Here is an 18,881-nt window from a genome sequence, read left to right on the forward strand (position 1 = left end):
ACGTGCCCCCGGGGCGTCTCACCCGTGGCACTAGCCTCTTGAGAACTGGATGAATTTAGTCTGTGACAACCCTGTAGTTTGGCTGATGTGGGGTAAGAACCTGAACTTAGAAGGTTCCTGTGCTATAGGTAATAGTATCTTAAGGGTTGGTAGAGAGGGTCACTATATTCAAAACTAATGTAGAAAGATGTGGGGCTGTATCCTCAGAATTTCATCATTCTTTTGTTTCATTTCTTGAATAAATCTATTGCCTTGTTGTAGGATACCAAATACTATACAAATTACTTGGAATGGAATTGTACCCTCCTCACGCGGAAAGGCGGTCCGATACATCGAAATAATTTATATTATTATGAAAATGCTACATATTCAAATATAAACTGCATAACGTACCCATCCGTTGGTAAGTTATTATTGCATTGTTAACAATGATATATTTTCACGTACGTATAGTTTATAATATGGTTTCAAACCACAGACGTAATTATTATATGCAGGCCTACCGCTTAACTGAATGATATTTAATAACAGTTGATTGAAAAAAGTGCTTATCAAATTAGTGAATTGTTGTTATGTGAAACGTTAATAAAAATGTATTTATTGAGATTTTTTGTGAAATAACTCCACTATACTCTAGCCAAATTCGATGTAGAATGTTTAATAACAAAATATTGCTAGGCAACGAATGATGGCATAGGAGAACATTTTTTCAATGCTCATCATTAAGGCTTGCTCTGCCCACGGCCTAGTCTCTCAATTGGAATTTAAATAGATAAGTAGGTAATTGGGTTATGTAGAAGTAATACTTACCTAGCCATTTATTATAAAGTTTACAAAATACCTATGATTTAGGTATAAAAATAAGTAGGTAATGGTAGATGAAAAGAAACAAAAATTGTAAGATTTATTTGATATTAATTTACCACATAATATTATATCATCCATATTTTCGATTCTGAACTTGAATTAAGTCAGAACTCGAATGCTTGCAATCTCTCCCTTCAAATCAAAATGTCAATAGGGATGACACGGTTTTACAAATAATTAATTACTGGTCATTTTTATGTCATTTTTAGGTGGTTTGAAACTTCTGTTGAAGAATATTCATTATAAACACGGCTTCAAGATTTAGTATTATCCACAATGTAGTTGAATTTCGTAGGAATATATTGAAATTGTGGTAATTGCGAAAGTGTCTGAGATGAAGACCCTAAAAATCATATGTTTTTGTTTGTTGACATTTTTCTACATCGAATTTGGCTAGAGTATAGTTTTATTATGATTACGACTACAAAGATCGAACACGCAGATAAAATTTCATCTCACCGCGTCAGTTGTGATATACCTGTAAAGGAATCGACTGCGGTGAGAAGGTTTTTCAAAAATCTCACTAGATGTCACTAAGGGCGACGAATGCCGAAAAGTCAGTACAAAGGTCTATAATAAAAACACATGGGAGAATTTCGACGACTAGGGAACTTGACCCGTGGCTCAGATGGTTAGAGAAATGCTACGGAAATTTTTTCGATGTGTTCGATATTTGTATTAAAAAAAAAATTGATAAATAAAATGAATAGACAAGCCATTTGGCACTTTTTTCAATTAACTTGTTTGAATCAACTTGATATTGAATATCGTCAGCAAAATTTGTTGAAATTATCCCGTGTGAAGCGCGACTTAACTGTCACGTGAACTGCCACTCCTCCCGCACCGCGCAGCTATCTCAGTAACCGACTCAGTTAAGTCATGCTAAGTGGTAGGCCTGTAAATAAACGCCGCAAGTGTACCTACTACGTATGCCCAATGTAATATAAAAACGATTATTACGCTTCCCGATTTTAAGGGACACTAATTTTAATTTAGGGAGGTGTAATAAAAGTTAGAGACTTGGGTCCCAAATTAGAACGACTTGTATAGGTACAGTCTGTTTTTTGACTGGGACTGTATATCGGGAATTCCGAAACAATAGGAGATACATGGAAACTGTCTTAGGCATCATTAAGTCTTTTTTTGTGAGAACAATAATAATAATAATAATAATAATAACGTACACACTCAACATAGCCCCGCACTAGGGAAACCCTGTGTCGCGGGTGCCATGGACACACACGTAGACAACCACAAATTACACCCAAACTCACGAGAGAAATAAATGTAGGCCATACAAATATTTCTCCCGACCCGGGAATCGAACCTGGGACCTCTGCATGGCAGTCCGGCATGGTAACCGTTCGGCCACCGAGGCAGTTAGACAATGTTGGTATAGTAATTTTTTGGTCAAGCGTGAGTTGCCCATAACAATGAAAAAATTTATAAAATTTTTTTTTTGCTCAACTCAGTTTCATGTAAGGATTGTTTCATTGTACAGGGAGAAAAAATCGGGACAGCAGAAGTTGGTTAAAAAAACATTTTATTTGACTAACTTCTGCTATCGCGACTTTTTTCTTCCAATACAATGAAGTAGTTCTTACATGAAACTGAGTCGGACAGCACTAAAAAAATATAGCTTGACCCAAAAATTGACTATACTCCAAATTTCTTTTCACCAAAAAAAAAGAGACTAATGATTCCTAAGACAGTTTCCATGTATCTAGTTTCGGAGTTCTTTAGTCACATTTTAAAAAAACAAACTGAATAAGTTAATAAAAGCGGCGGCCTGAGTAGGTGTCACGCCCACCCCTAACGCCACCTATAACCGCTCACGCGATGCGCTCCTTCTACCGCAAAATGTACACATTGTACACGAAACTAATATGAGATGAAAATGTTGATTATACCTTCAAATAATCATTACCTTTTGCCGTTACTAAAAAAAGTTGTCTTTTTGTAAGAATGTCAATTACTACTTTTAGTCCTCAGACTATCATTCACATCGACGCTTGAAATTTAAGTCTCAACTGCACGCAGTAGAATTTCGACTGCATGCAGCCTAACATTATCTTAACCTTGGTGAAAATTTTTTCTGGTAGCATGAAAAACAATTTTCACCTTGCCCATTTTTTCTTTTTGTCATTTGGCTTCAAGCCGATAATGAATGTCGAAAATATTTCTCTAATTTCGCCTCAGTCAAGTAAAAAGAAATTTTTTTAATATAAATTTCATGTTCAGAAAACAAAGCAAAAGGCAGCACGCTGCTCTTTGAATTGACGAACGGAGACACTGAATGTGCAAATCTGGTACCAACCCGGAATTTTACAATGAAAAAGGACGGCACCTTAACGGTGAAGGTTTTTATCCAATTCTACAATAAAAATCTTTATACATTTTGGTGAGTTTAATTTTGGTATTACTAAATTTGGTTTTTAAAGCAGTGCTCTACTGCTTCTGATAGAGCTCCTTGTGAAAGAATTTCGCCGATAGTTTCGCCGTGGGGGCTGGGGGAGTTCGTTGTCCAGCGTAGAGGGCCAGGGATGGAAGACTCGTGTGGTGTTCGGCGAGCCACACATTCGCAGTCGGGGGAGCGATGTATCTCCCTTCGACGAGTGCTATAGCATACCCGTATCTCCAGTGGAGAGGCTCTGCCCCCGCGGGCCGGGGTCTGTAAACAGATGCCCCCGGGTCAACAAAAAAAGGGTAGTACTGCCTTACCTATTTCCCTTAGTACCTTAGCTATTTCAGCCGCCAATCTGTAATGCGAGCATTAATTCGTTCCGGATTTGAATGGTAAGGGTGCTGGTGAAATCACAAGCACCTGGGACCTTTCAACTTACGTCTCAAGGTGATGGGCGTAGTGGCAGTGCCCTTTGAGCGTCATTGCAACTGTTATGGACAGACGTGACGCTTACCACTAGGCGCAAGATTTGTTTGTCCCGTCTCTTAGTGTAATAAAAAAATTCTAACAGTTTGGTACTAGTACTCCGAAGAACCCTGCGGCCAACCGTAGACGATTAGTAGTTTCAACAAAAACAATAAAAAGAAATAAGAACCATTTCTCATGGATGGCAAAAAGTCGATAAAAAAAAAAACAGGTCGTTGGTTCGAATCCAGCTGGATCGAAGGATTCTTTTCGATCTATGTATTAATAATTTAAAAAAAAGTAAAAGTAAATGTACTTAATTTCAGGTGTGAAAGAGTCGACAATGATACCAAAAGTAACAGCATAGTTTTGGAAGCAAATTTAACTAATGTGGAAGATAGAACACTTTCTCAATTTTTTGCCGCTGCCACTATAGTAAGTAATTATTTTCAAATTAATGCATAAGTAAAAAAGGGTAACCTATCACAAATTCGAATTTTTTTTCTCCGAAATGACGTTTGTTCGAATTTTCATTACACCGAAAACAGAATTGTAACGAAACGTTGTTCTTTCAGGATATGTTGGATGTTTATCGCAAAGACACGATTAGGTTCGGTTAGGTTAGGTTAAGTTAGGTTTAAAAGAAAAAAAAACATTTTACTCTCAAAATTACTTTCGAGGTTATGAACTTTCGACCAAACATTATTTCTGGAAAATGTCATTTCAGACTACTGTTGGGTAAACCGGCCTAAATCCCTGCCCGTACTTGATGATCCCGTACAATTATTGGAACGTGCTTATTAAAATTTTTAATATTTTCAGCCCGTACCATCATTGGATGGCGAATTCGATTGCTTTTTAAGAGGAGATGCATTCCCTTATAATGATACACGGAGAAATATGTTGATCGATCCCAGTGACGTAAACAGACCATGTCACGCAAGAGTTAATTTTATAAGTAAGTACTGACGACTTATACTTGAAAAGAAGTTTGTTAGCTGAGAGTCAGTTTTAAGTTTGAGTTTTGAAATTTGAAAAGAGTTAGCGAAGAAAGAAGTCTTTTCAATACAATAAAGGTAAAGATAATTTGTTACGTAATGACGAATTTGTGAGAGTGATTATTGAGGGGAAGATAGAAGGGAAAAAAAGACCAAGAATGGCGTATACTGGACAAATAAAGAAGAGGATCAAAGTGAGCAGCTATAAAGGGGGCTGGCGATGAAATATGAGAAGTGGAGGAGGCTATATAGGATGATGATGGCTAAGAACCGACTGAGATGTTTAGTTTTTATAACAAAATTTTTATTATCATGGATAAAAATCATTTAGTAGTAAACACCACTGTCGGCTCTCAGTCAAACAAAGTGACAAGAGAAATGGCAGTGTCTGTCAAATCTTTGCGATTTAAAGCTGAGTGGCGCTGCTACTGACAGGCGTGTCGAACACCAGGCGCACGAGTTGATCGTCCTGTCGCTTGGTGTCATAAAAAAAGTCCAATAAGCCTGTAATTTCACCAGCACCCTTACCCTTCAAAACTGAAACTCAGAAATGCTCACGTTATTGTTAGGTGGCAAAAATAGGTAAGGCAGTACTTTCTTGGGCGAACTCTTTCACAAGGAGCTGCTTTTAATTGTATGTAAAAATCGTTGTAGTATCAACATTTCAGAAAGTAATTTGTCAGAATCTGACTTCAAAACCACATGTATGATTCTACAATTAACGCAACTTTTGTCTTTTAAGATACATCATTTAAACATACATCGAAACCTGCATCTACAGAGGTTGATGCTTCTAGATGGATCTACGTAGGCGTGGGCGTGGGCCTGGTGATTTTGTGTGTAGGAGTAGCGGCAATATTTCTGTATAGGAGAAAATGGAGGCGGAACATAACTGTATCGGGCACTCAGGTACCTGAACTAATAAAACTTTTATATATGATCCGAAGGGGTAATAAGAACACCGGGGGAATAGGGACTTGAAGCCTTAACTCATTGTCAATTACAAACAGTTTAGCACTATAGTCTTTCAGTCGATAAAATAGACAAACAAATTAGTCTAAACGACTTTGAACAGTTGTCGCTAGGATGATGTTGAGAACCACAGAACAATAAATACAGTAGAATTGGTTAGTTAGAGTCTGACGCGTGCCAACATAAGGTCTCGAAAGAACTACTTGAGCTCAGTCTGTCATTTTCGCTTTGTATGGTATAGTTGTGTCATTCTTTCGTGCAAATTCTCTAAAACCCTTGATAAATGCCTTATTGTGCTGTTTTGGAGTGCAAAAATGATAGCCCCACCAAAAAATATTACCCGTGGTGGTATTTCATATCACCGGTAAGGCTTATTTTAATAAATTTTCAATTTTCTGTTTATCGAAATATTTTTTTTGTTACAAGAAACGAAAGAAAACATTATATACCCTTGCAATATGGTCATTTCTTTTTTCGGAGAACTAAATTAATAACTCCAATTCGTCGTCGTTCAGCAATTAACCGCTAGATGGCAGCAAATTGATTGTAATTTCAATCAAAACGTCGTAACTTGCAATAATAGGTATTGATGGTATTGAACATTCAACGACATGCCAACAGCGTAAAGTTTAAATTATATTAACAATCCAGAATTTGTTATTTCTTTTTAAATTAGAAATTACGACCTATCATTATCAAGATTTTTAGTGTTTCAAATGAAGAATGTTCCGATAGTAATTGAGGGTTAGACAGTTCCATTGTTATTTGTCTTCCGTATAGGTATATTCTAGGGAATACGATGACTGTTCATCTGACCCATCATTTGGGGGTATAGAAACGCTAGCACAATTTTCAAGGGAAATACGCCGTATTGAATTTAGCGTAATAATTGTTAAAAGTTGTAAGACTGATAAACAGAGGCTAGTTCAGTGTCTATCTCTTCTTCCTTTGCTCAAAACATTTGACTCGAAATAAAGTGTGTTTTTTTTAACCCTACCTGAACTTATACTACATTTTTAGTCGATTGTATTAAGTAGTTATTTCATATGCAAAGCTGCAAAGTTGTTTACAAATAGAATCCTGAGCGTAGGGAGAGCTTCAAGGCATGACACGCAAAACAACTTTTCACCTCACTATAGCGTGGAAAATGGTTCTGCCGTCCATTAACTAAAACGCGGCTGACAAAATATTTTTTGAGATGTCATACAAAAATATAACCCAGTAGAATCTTGGTGTTGTTTAATGAAACACGTTAACTAATTTTAACAGTTTTGAAAAGAGAATCTTTTGCTATTTAAAACGGATATTTGACCATTTGTTACTTAGCCACGTGTAGTTAGTGGACGGCAGGGTAGATGAAAGAAACACCAGTTGAATTATAACAAATCAGTTTTATTCATTCATATATCAAAAATTTGTCACCATTGCCAATTTAATGTCAACAATAATAAAAATAAAATGTACCAACTGATTTACATTGTATAAATAATGTTTGACAAATCGCGTAGTACGTACGTGTACGCTTTTCCACGTGTCATTATGTTTTTTCTTTCATCGAAAGAAAAAGTTAGGTGCACCACAGTCTATCATCAAGTTCGAATTTTAAAAACCTTTTCCACGCTAGTGCCGAAAAAACGCTTTCGAAGAATGAGTCTAGTTGGGTCGAAGAAGTTTTTCTTTCTGTTTGTTTTCGATCTTTGTATTAACAATAACCTCAATGACTTATGTTATTTATTTACAGGTTAACTAATGGGTGCCAATGTATCAAGCTTGACTCTGGATCATTCTTTGTTATTGGGAGGGAGCTCTGGACACTTGTGACTCTTACGCATCGAGTATATAACCAGAAACAGAGACGAAATAAGGGCCATCCATCCCATTCATCAGGCAAATGGGCCTTATCTCACTTTTAAATACAACTCTCGTTTGCACTGAAATCACAAATTAGAGAGCTGAAATAGTACAGCGCCAACAACTGACCTGTGTGTACGTCTCCGTATATTCCAAAAATATTCTGTATTTGTTGTAATAAAGATAATATCTATAACAATGGAGGGCTGTTCCATTTCGTGATGTGGGAAAAACAACAAAACATCTAATTACAAAACAAACGGAATCAAATTAAATATTAAATGTGTAATTTTTTAATTTTCGTGCATTATAGCAAAGCTCAAGAAACTGTGCGATTTGAAGTGAAACAATTGACGACACCCGTCAATTGTTTCGAATTCGGGCTGGCCAATCGGAGCGCAGTTGTCACCGTAATGATTTGGCAGAATAGTTTTCAAACAAATTAAATGACATTTCGTCTCTATTTCTGGTTAAATACTCGATGCACTTACGCCAAACACTTGAAGAGATATTGGGCGCAGTCTCTGTGTAATCGCAGAACAATGCTGAATGTATGTTTTTTCTATAGAATTGTGAATTCAATAGGTTCTCCAGCACTTCTCAGTAAGGGTCGTAACACAAAACTGCGAATCGGCGTGATGCGAATTCGCAGCGCAGGAAACTGACGCGAATTAATGCAATGCGATTTCGTGCAAAGTTAAAGTCAAACAATCATTTATTCCACAGGTAAAATAAATGTACACTTAAAAATGTCACATTTAAGCTACTGCTCGTTCATTACACTGACTTCCCCGAGAAGTCAAGCAAGAAATTCTAGGGATTGCTCTTTTCAAATAAATTTAAATGCTATGGAATACACTATGAATCAAATTTGTGTGGAATCTAGAGCCATGTCGTATTTCCATACACCTTTATCTATCCCGTAGTCTTCAATATTTTAAAATGACTTTTCAATCAAAATGATTTTAATGTAGTTTTTAAACTAAGGAAATGATAATCTATGCTCAGGAATCTTATTGTAAAAACGTATGTAGTTCCCCATAAAAGAGTCGTTTGCCTTGGTTAAACGAAATCGTGGTACCACGAGTTTGGACTTAGCTCTAAAATTAATATTATAGATATCTTCTTCTTTATTTAAATTATTTATATTTTTACTAGCATATAAAATATTTGAGTAAATGTACCGTGGTGCCACAGTCACGATGCCAGACGCCTTAAACTTTTCTCTGAGAGAAACCCGAGAACCTAAACGCGACCTGAACAAGACTGAGAAATTATATACCTTTTAAAACTCGTGCGTCTAGAAATAATCCTGGTATCTCTGCTCCTATGAGTAGTTAAAACTTATAATCAGTTTCATAGGCTATGTGATTTAAATATTTTTAAAGATTATTAGATTTTAGATAATTTTTTCCCTGCTCACCTACAAAATAAAAAGAGAAATGTTTACCAAAAATTAAAATAAAATTATATTAAATGTTACGTCATTGTATATCAAGTTCGTGTTCTTAGGTTTGTGCCATAGTTACATTGTTACACATGAAACTATTTTTCCGGGTTTAAATCACGTATATTTGTTTTTTTTTTTCAAACACATCAACGTATCAGGTCCTTTACAGGTTCCATGATCACGGTTGACTGACCGTGAGACCTGTAAAGCCCGAAACTTTGGTTTGTTTGAAAAAACTAATATGCGCGATTTAAATCCGGTAAGATTGTTCCATTCATATTAAGTAATAAAAATATGAATTTGAAAGTGTAAACCTATTATATGTTATAACAAAACCCGCTTGTTACTATTAGAATCCTGTGGTAGCCTGTAAGATACGATATGTATAAGGTTTACATCTAGAATGTACAGATGTGTTGTGTTGGCTATCCATTCAAAATAAATATACGTAAAATAAAATTCTTATTTTGAGCGGTATAGAATTTAATTTGCTTAACGTGCTTGACCCTGTATGTGACGGTACATGCTATTGCTGGAAGAGGTGCTGCGAACTATCGTCTACAGTGCTTCTATTTTCGCACTAAAAACTCAGGATTCTGTTTTTGATTTTTTCGCTTGCTCAAGTTTCAAAATAAGTACTCGAGTCTAATAACTTGCATAACAATAGTTATTTGTTACGCAAGAGAGTGGTTCAAAAATAGATCCCTGGGGGCCAATCGCGCTATTTTCGCAAGGTTTAACCTTACAACATTTGAGGTTATGGTTTTATTTAATTAATGGTTCTACAGACGCACAAAATGCAATCGCGCTATCAGTTTTAATGAACCTAAACCTCAAATTAACCTCAAACTATAACCTCGTATTAAATTTTAAGAGACGTGCCTTGACTTCCTAAAACCGACTAAATTTTACCGTAAAACGCACTGAAATGTCAATATCTACGAATTCAAGTGTATAAAAGAGCGATTTAAAAAAGTGTGTAAAAGAAATGTCATTAAATTCTATTGTAAACAAACATATGTGTTGTGATTTGAACCAAATTAATTGAATTTAGTGTGTTGTTGTTGTAGATAAAACACGCAGAGGCAAGTACCTACACATTGTTTTCCTTTTTTAATATTCTATTTCATAAAATAGTATCTTTTTATACAATCAAATAGGTACGCTAACTACTATTAATTTCGAAATGTTAGCAATGTAGAATTAATAATGATGCTCGTATTTCAGCCAGTGTGGATGCGGTCGGACGGCGAGCGACCACTGTAAGCCAGCTCCATCTTTGCTGGAGTTCGAATCGCACAGAGATGTGGCTTGAGAATGACTTCGCTCGGCGTTGTTCGCGCGTGTTATCAGCACGCCTTTGGTGCGAGTGTGTGGCGATTTTGTGGCCCCGCAATAGATCCCAAAAGGTGAGCTATAATGCTAGGTAATAGGATACAGTGAGTGGATCACTCACCGTTATTGTACCAGAAGTCATATCACTATAATATGCAATGTTATTATTGTTATTCAGGTATGGAATGGTATGAAAAGCAGGGTGAGAATCTACGCCACATCGACTGCGGCAGAGGCCCTACCAACCTTCCTAAAGGACACCAACTCTAGCACAAAATAACTTCAAACATACAATTCAATAACAAAGTAACTTTCTCACTCTTTATTATTAATTAAAAAACAAAGTAACTTTCAATTTGAGCAAATTCTTTCCCACTCTTTATTACATCACATCTATTATTTTGTTGACAGCGAGTTGATGAGCGTTGGAGCAGAGCCGGGTAGAATTCTTATGCATTGAGGAGCTGCGAGCATGCGAAGCATTCTTGCAACAAGTGAATGCTGGCAGGGTGCAGGCTGAGGCAGCTATTATTTCTGCCAAAACAGATGATCTGCATGCCCAATCCGTAGCTGCCATTTGCAAAGCAATTACCGAGTTGGTGCCTGCAGTTAACCTTTTTGATAGAATATTTAACAAGAATGACAGGTTTGTTTTCAACATGTTTTCTTAATTCCTGCTGATGATATGTTCAATTGTGGAAATCTGAAAGAGCGTAAGGAACGAAGGTCTAATCTGTAGACTTTTGTCCCCTTTATATTTCCACAGTGATATAAACATTTTTTTAAATGTATTTTGAAAAGGCCCCTAAACATTCTGGCGTTTATGTTGGCTTCATACTGTATGTATATAAATACCCATCCTGCTTTATCTGTCACTACTCTCATGAGAGGTATGGCACAGTCTTAAATTTAGGTCTCCAATCTTACTATATACATATTTTTGTTTCAGACTTCTTTGAAGAATCAAAAGCAAGCTCGCTCTGGAAATGAAGGATGATTTGGGGTAGATTGAGGCAATAAATAAACTAAAAATACACTCTTTTTTTTATTTCAACCTCTTAAAAGTATACATCAATTTAGATATTAAGATAATAAACAATTACAATAGGTATACATCGTCATCTTAGAATGAATACCTCATATTTCTATGTAATTTTTTAGGATGAAGATAAAAATATGGTGTGAAGTATAGTAAATGCAATAATGTGTGTAGTTAGCATTTTAATTACTTAAATTATACCTCTTTTAGATACTATATTATTACATTATTAATTTTTATTCAACAAAAATCAGTAAAAACTAACTGAAAATGCATATGTGAGGCTTCACTGTAAGGGGACGATATGTTGTATAAAGTCAAGTGTTAAAAGAGATAAATTGTAACCTTGTAATATATTTTTATACAACTATACATATTTTACCTATATCTCTCATTTTTATTTGATAATAATAACAGGAAATATTAAGACAAGAACTAATAAATATGATGTACATTGTAAAGCTTATTTTCTCACCGCCTTTTAATACCATCTCTTTCGGCATGCCTTTTAGGAAAGCTGCATATTTATTCATAATAACTGGTTTATTTGAAGCAGCTACCGCTTGTGCCTTTCTGACACTGGCTTGGGAAAGGGTGATAAGCACTTGCCAATGGGGGTCTGGTACACCCCAGTTGTTAAAGACTATACGAGCTATTAAAATTGGTAACAAAATTAATAATGATTTACACAGTATAGAAATTTTGGTTATTATGCAAAACTGAGAACTTTCGGATTCCACTTAACCCTTACCTTTGTCTCCACATCCAATGCAACAGACCGTCCTTTAACGAGAATATGTAGGCATAGTTCTTCCACCAATCCTGAAATGAATTCCGTGGACAAACGGTATATCGTTTGCGGAATTTCTCCTCAGACATGTTAAATGTGATCGTCTTTCTATGCTTTTCTTTTATTTAAAGCCCGTTCTTAGGCCACATCCACCTCATAAACACTTTCCGAAACATTTAAGTAACCATGGAACATCTTTAATATACGATAAATGTAGTGAAAAGTTACTCTCCATTAACTGCCACACAAACGTTAATCTTTCAAAGGTTAATCTATGCCCCCAAGGTTACATGTGAGGTTAATACGTCAAAATATTTAGCGCGATACCAATTGGCAACGTTTAAGGTTTAGGTTTTACCTTTGACAATTAGCGCGATACCAAATGTGCGTTACGTGTCACACGTCTAAGTTTAGGCTTAGGTTTTTGTTTTGACAGTTAGCGCGATACGAAATGTACACAACGTGTCAGATTGGCGAGGTTGGAGGTTTTGGTTAAACCTTTGACAATTAGCGCGATTGGCCCCCTGAGCGTAGCGAGGGTTTCAAGCCACGAGACGCAAAACAACTTTGCTGCCTAGCGAGCACACATCTTTTCACCTCACTATAGAGAGGAAAATGGTAGATGAAAGAAAAAACAGTTGAATTATAAAACATCAGTTTTTTTTAATCGAAGAAAAAGTTTATTTTCGGATGCGTTCTGAATGTACACCTCACACATTTTTATTCTTGCTTGTAGGTACTTTTATTTTGTGTGATTAAGTGATATGAATTAAATGAATTAAAATAATTTTATAAACACAATTGGTTATTTTTATCAATTTAATGTCAACAATAATAAGAACAAAATATACCAATTTATATTACATAAATACGTAATGTACGAGAAATTGTGAAGTTGAACGTGTCAACATTATCTTTTTTTTTCATCGAAAGAAAAAAATTGGTGCACCACAGTCCATCGTCACTTTCGGCACTGCATTAGTAAACCGATATCGATGAATCTTTTTTGTTGGAAAGGGCGTACCTCAGTGTTGGTCACATTCAAATTTGGAGAAAATATTCCACATCTTTAGAATCCGAGAAATGACTGTCCGTAATGTCACAGGGATCATTATCTCTAGGTCTTCAAGCGATATTCGTGCTTTCAAGGATTTGAATCTGAAGTTTTTTTATGATACTAAGTGACGGGACGATTAAGCCGTGCGCCTGATGGTAAACGACACGCCTGTCCATAACAGTTGCAGTGCCACTCAGAGGTGCACTGTCACAGGTGGCACAGCTCCCTGAACTCTTTCACAAGTAGCTCTACTGCTACTTAGTGCACAAGTGACATCCGAAGCAGGTCGGAGTTTTCTAGATTTGTAGTCTCGGATTCGGAAAGAATACAGATCGGATGCAGTGCACACACGCGCTTAGGGTGGCAAATGAAGGGTTGAATCCGTTTTAATGGATTTCAACAAAACTTGGCAAATAGACGCTATTTCAAAAACTTTTAAGGTGTTATAATATGAATGATGTTTGATGTTATAATAGTGGTTATTGTCCGTAGATTTATTAAGTATCTGTGAATTAAATTTCTGTTGATATCAATATCTGTTGTATATTATTAATGCTTGGGGCAGTCTTCGAGGGGGACACACTTGTTGGTGGTTGTGTCCCGGACCGTGGGGGCGTCACAGTAGCAAGCGGAGTAGTCGCAAATTTGTCCACGGGTGTCCTCTTTAGGTTCTGGATTCTGACAGGTGGCTTCGGGAGTCAAATGCCCACACCCCACCGAGTAGCCGTGAGTGCCCTCCGGACACTCTCTCGAACCTGAAAAAAATAAAATAAATGTTTTTGTATATACACACATACATTAGTAGCAGGTAGATCTTCTTGTGAAAGAGTTCGTCCAGGGAAGTACTGCCACCTTACCTATTTCAGACGCCAAGCAGAAATGTCAGCATTACTGTGTTCCGGTTTTGAAGGGTTAGGGTGCTGGTGAAATTACAGGCACATGAGACTTGTCAACTGATGTCTCAGGGTGACGGGCGCAGTGGCAGTGCCCCTCAGATCTTTGCGATTTAAAGCTCTGAGTGGCACTGCAACTGTTATGAACAGGCGTGTAGTTTACTATCAGGCGCACGATTTGTCCGTCGCGTCATTTGATATTATAAAAAACAAAAAACAGAGTATCGTGTAAGCAAGAAAGAAATTGATTTATTTATTTTTAGGATAACAAACAAGACATGAATTAAATATAATGTCTGTGTCGCGGGTGCCATGGACACACACATAGACAACCACAAATTACATCCAAACTCACGAGAGAAATAAATGTAGGTCATACAAATATTTCTCCCGGCCCGGGAATTTACCTGGCACCTCTGCGTGGCAGTCCGGCATGGTAACCGTTCTGCCACAGAGGCAGTTAGAAACATAGATGTGGAAAAATAAAATATGAAACAAGCAACACCTTGCACACTCTCAAAAACACATACACACAGACACACACGACTGTTTTACATACATGTTCCCTTGGTTTTTTTATTTACAGTAGGTATAGTTTAAAATGTTTACATTACATCTCTGTTATAATTGGTGTAAATTTAAATGGCATCAGCATAGAGTTCTGATATAGTTTAGATTCCAGTCCTACAAATTTTGTCACTTTAGATAACAAGATCGCACTCCTCATGGAAGAATGGAATAGGTGGAGTTACGTCAAAAAATTATAAGCCACAACCTCTTCAATTGGAAAAGAAAAAGAAAGTAAAAAAGTAATTTATAAGTGATTATTGATGTTTAGTAATGTAAGCTACTTAGAAGTATAATATCATTGTAAGCTACTATAACTTAAGTAGAGTAAAAAGCTGTTCAATCAAGAGGGGGGACCAGGAGACCTAAGACACAGGGGTATCCTAGTTTAGGCTCCTGTCTCTCACAATTTAGATTTTGCTAACTCTGTGCCTTAAGTTTCCATTTATTTGCTATGAGAGAAAAAAAAAAAATTATATTATGAAATTATTAATTGGAGGATCTACAACATTAGTCGATAGAGTTACAAGAATTGGAGAGGATATAGATTACATTTTTCTGTATCTAATCTCTAATTGAAGAGGATGTGGGTTATATTTCTTTTTGTATCTAATGGAGCAATAAACATGATTGACGTAATTCCACTTAAGCCATTCTTCCACGAGGAGTGCGAGATCTATTTCCGTGTCAAAAATTGTAACCAAAATTTCGAAGAGAAATAAATTTATATATTATTATTATCAATACAGAAGCGTTGGTAAACATTAAGTTGATAGTTATTGTCATGTAGTTAAGAATCAATTATGAACAATATATTACAATATATCAAATAAGTATTTAAATTACAAATAACACAAATTGTACAGTCCAACCTTGCTTGCTAGTCTTAATAAGATAACCTATGTCAGGACTGCTGATAGTATATTTATTATATTAGATATACCTACATTGTGTGTTGTAATCATCGAGTGTATAACCGGGAATAGAGACGAAATGTCTTTTTTTTTCAAATTTGTTTGAAAATTATTCTGTCAAATCATTACGGTGACAAATGCGCTTCGATGGGCAAGCCCGAATTCTAAACAATTGACGGGTGTCGTCAGTTCAAGAATTCATTTGAACCGTCATGAAATATGTCGGCACGTGACTGTTGTGAGCAATTGGTTAAGGAAAGAAGTCGCCCGAACAGTAGGCGCCTGTGCGCCACTGCAGGGGCCCGAGCGAAGTGTCGCGAGCAATGGACGCACGCACCTCTGCAGCACAGCACCACCGCCACGCAAATATTGGTCAGGTACAAACAGACCCACCCGAAATACCACTTTCAAGTTGTCAACCCCACCATTCAAAAACTCGTGATAATCCATTATCAGCATTAGTTTACGCCTCGGCAATAAGCTGTCTAATCCAATCATTCCGTACGCAAACATAGAAGGGAAAAGATACGGGTAAACATTGTACACCTTTATATACGCAAATCTTGCAAACTTCTTCTACACCTTCTCTATCATGTCATTCTATATAATTTTACGACACAACTCGGTATTTGCTTATCGAAATTCGAAATTTAAAAAAATTAAATCTAATACGATAGTGACTTAGGCTCAACTCACACTGGCGCAGAGTCAAAGCGTCTCGACGCGTCATGTTTTCGCCTATAGCATTTCATCCATTCATTCATTCATTCATCTCTATTTTCCCTTTATTAAGGAACAAATTTGTGTTATGCAAATATGGAGTTACTTGGGCGCAGTGAGACGTCAGACGCCGACCACACAGTGATCCGGGCGCACTAATGCGAGGGTGGTCACGCGTCGACGCGTGTCGCCAGGCGTTGTAGTTGAAAAACAGGACGCGACACGTCGCTTCGACTCTGCGCCAGTATGAGTAGAGCCTTATAGTCGATGCTATAGGATCGCTGTCCGGCACAACTTCTACCTCCGGCAAACTCGCATCAAAGCTCAATGTAAAACAAAGCAGTTTCGAATTGACGACATATTAAGTAAACACGTTTATTTGCGTTTTATGAAATTTTAATCAGCTACCCTTTGCAATACTAGTCAGAAATCTGAAGTTATAGATACGACTCGCATTTGATTATACTTTTTTTGATAATGAATTGAGGTTTGACCTCACTGTAATCTGTCAAAACGGCCATCAATAAGGCAGATTCCGCTGAGAAGTATGAGCAAGAACTGTAGGGGTTGCTCTTTGTAAATATACAAATTGTACACATTTAATTTTACAATGTTTGAATTATCATACATCGAGAGCTAGATGATTACAGTACCTGTAATGTTTGGTCAGACGGCATTCGATCTCAAGTACCCGTTTTTAACCGACTTCAAAAAAATAAGGAGATTATTCGTTCGGCTGTATGTATGTTTTGTGTACGTTTTCAGATTTCTCCATCAATTGTGGATCGATTTTAAAAATTCTTTTTTTGTTTGAAAGGGTGCACTTTCGTGGTGGGCCCATTGTCACCAAGTCACAATCTGATGAGGGGATCCCATGAAAATCGAAGCAAATCTTCAAATTTTACAGGCATGTCCACCAAATTGTCCATCAATTGTGGAACGATTTTGAAAATTCATTTTTTGTTTGAAAGGGTATTTGAGGTGGTCTCACTTGACGGAGTTGAGACTTGAAGGAGTCCGTAAATGTCCCATTGTCACTAATGAAGTCAGAATCTAATTAGAGTCGATAAACAAACTTTTGAAGGGTGTTTTTTTTTCAATGAAAAAGTTAAAATTATTTCTATCTATCCTTACATCAGCAAAGTACACGAAAATTTTCTAATAACTTACATCTCCCCATAATCCAGATGCAGCCTCGTCCTTGAGGCTTGGCAGCAGCAAAGCTTACAATACCGAAGACGCACAAAACCAAAAAGAGCTTCATAGTGCGTGAGTGAATTTAGACGAGAAAAACAACTTGTTCCGGCAAGACAATTTAAACAACTGGTCGTGAGATTAAAATGGGTCATCATTATATATATCATGACCTCTGTTGTGTACATCGTCAACTAATTATTACTTGGAAGTGGATTTTTAATTTGTGGTCATTTGTTAAGTACTCATTAAAAGACTCATTAAAGTTGTACCCACAAGTTAATTTGTAAAGAGAAGCATGTGAAGTTCAAACGATATTTTATACGTGTTCTTTCTGTATATTGTTTGTTAGATTTGTGTTAAAAATTTTAAAATGTACACACGCCAGCACATCAAGCTACACATTGACGTACCTTGTTCCGTTGCAATGGAAGGCGATTTTCAAACAAAAATGTGTAGTCTGATGTGCCGTTGTCCGTACATGAAAACGGTGTATCAATAAGTTTGATTTGTAAAGATATTCTTATGATAAGACCACGGAAGAAAAATAACAATGGAAGTGCTTAAACCTCGATTAGTATTAGAACCGCTGTCGAAATAATAAATACCAGATACAAACGGCACTATAACAGGTTTCAACTTCTTATACATAGGGCGCACTATAAGTTTCCGGAACTGGCCACTTGCATAAACAATATTGAAAAAATTACAACATTTGAAAATGAAACTATTTGGCTGTAGAATACAGTTTGTTTCATCTGACTGTCAAGAAAATGGTTGTCTACATCACCCTGGATTTAACTCGTGAAAATTGTAGTATGATTTTCTACGACTTATGATTTAACAGCTCAGCGGAGCTTCGCTCGGCTTCAAACTGCTTTTGGCGATGAAGCACCATGCAAGACGACTATTTATAGCTGGTTTACAGAATTCAAACGCAGTCGTGTGAATCTCATTGATGAATTTCGTGATGATCGCCCGTCCACAACTGTGACTGTGAACAACAAAAACATCGATGCTGTGCGCCCTATGATCAAAACAGACAGACATGTGACATACCATGAGATTCGGGCATCTTTAGGCATAGGCATGAGTCAAATACAATCACTACTACACAACAGTGAAAAAGCTGTCAAATCAGTGTATCCCACACAATTTGATTGAGTCTCGAAAAACGGATCGAGTCACTTGGTGCAATGCCAAGCGTACCAGATTCAACGAAGGGGCGTCAAATTGATGAGATTTATAATTACGATCCCAAAACAAACCAGCAATCGAGCGTATGGTCTTTCAAGATGAGCCGGAAGTTATTGACAAACTCCGTAAAAATAACCGTAAACGCCGTATCATCTTGCACCACGATAA

The 18,881-nt window shown here is 36.7% G+C and overlaps 2 protein-coding genes across 2 annotated transcripts; one reads left to right on the forward strand and one right to left on the reverse strand.

The window, feature by feature from the left end:
* Positions 1-259: 259 nt before the first annotated feature.
* LOC113238855 lies at positions 260-7,638 on the forward strand. Its single transcript, XM_026475697.1, has 6 exons — positions 260-403; positions 3,109-3,268; positions 4,063-4,171; positions 4,559-4,694; positions 5,477-5,643; positions 7,448-7,638. The coding sequence occupies exons 2-6, from the start codon at positions 3,198-3,200 to the stop codon at positions 7,454-7,456; spliced, it is 492 nt and encodes a 163-aa protein (XP_026331482.1). The 5' UTR covers positions 260-403; positions 3,109-3,197; the 3' UTR covers positions 7,457-7,638.
* A 5,902-nt stretch (positions 7,639-13,540) lies between these two features.
* Positions 13,541-17,648, reverse strand: LOC113238853. The gene is made up of 2 exons (XM_026475696.1): positions 17,493-17,648; positions 13,541-13,983 (listed from the first exon to the last, which is right to left on the reverse strand). The coding sequence occupies exons 1-2, from the start codon at positions 17,584-17,586 to the stop codon at positions 13,778-13,780; spliced, it is 300 nt and encodes a 99-aa protein (XP_026331481.1). The 5' UTR covers positions 17,587-17,648; the 3' UTR covers positions 13,541-13,777.
* Positions 17,649-18,881: the final 1,233 nt, after the last annotated feature.

The sequence above is a fragment of the Hyposmocoma kahamanoa genome, unplaced genomic scaffold, assembly GCF_003589595.1.
Source record: "Hyposmocoma kahamanoa isolate Upper Pololo Valley unplaced genomic scaffold, ASM358959v1 98578, whole genome shotgun sequence".
Lineage (NCBI taxonomy): Eukaryota > Metazoa > Arthropoda > Insecta > Lepidoptera > Cosmopterigidae > Hyposmocoma > Hyposmocoma kahamanoa.

What these genes read in the sequence shown, in the direction of transcription:
- LOC113238855 (XM_026475697.1), top strand. Translation starts at nt 3,198, where the DNA reads ATGAAAAAGGACGGCACCTTAACGGTGAAGGTTTTTATCCAATTCTAC. An exon ending in AAAAATCTTTATACATTTTG is followed by an intron (nt 3,269 to 4,062) that starts GTGAGTTTAATT and finishes ACTTAATTTCAG; the next exon opens with GTGTGAAAGAGTCGACAATG. An exon ending in TTTTTGCCGCTGCCACTATA is followed by an intron (nt 4,172 to 4,558) that starts GTAAGTAATTAT and finishes TAATATTTTCAG; the next exon opens with CCCGTACCATCATTGGATGG.
- LOC113238853 (XM_026475696.1), bottom strand. Translation starts at nt 17,586, where the DNA reads ATGAAGCTCTTTTTGGTTTTGTGCGTCTTCGGTATTGTAAGCTTTGCT. An exon ending in CATCTGGATTATGGGGAGAT is followed by an intron (nt 13,984 to 17,492) that starts GTAAGTTATTAG and finishes TATTTTTTTCAG; the next exon opens with GTTCGAGAGAGTGTCCGGAG.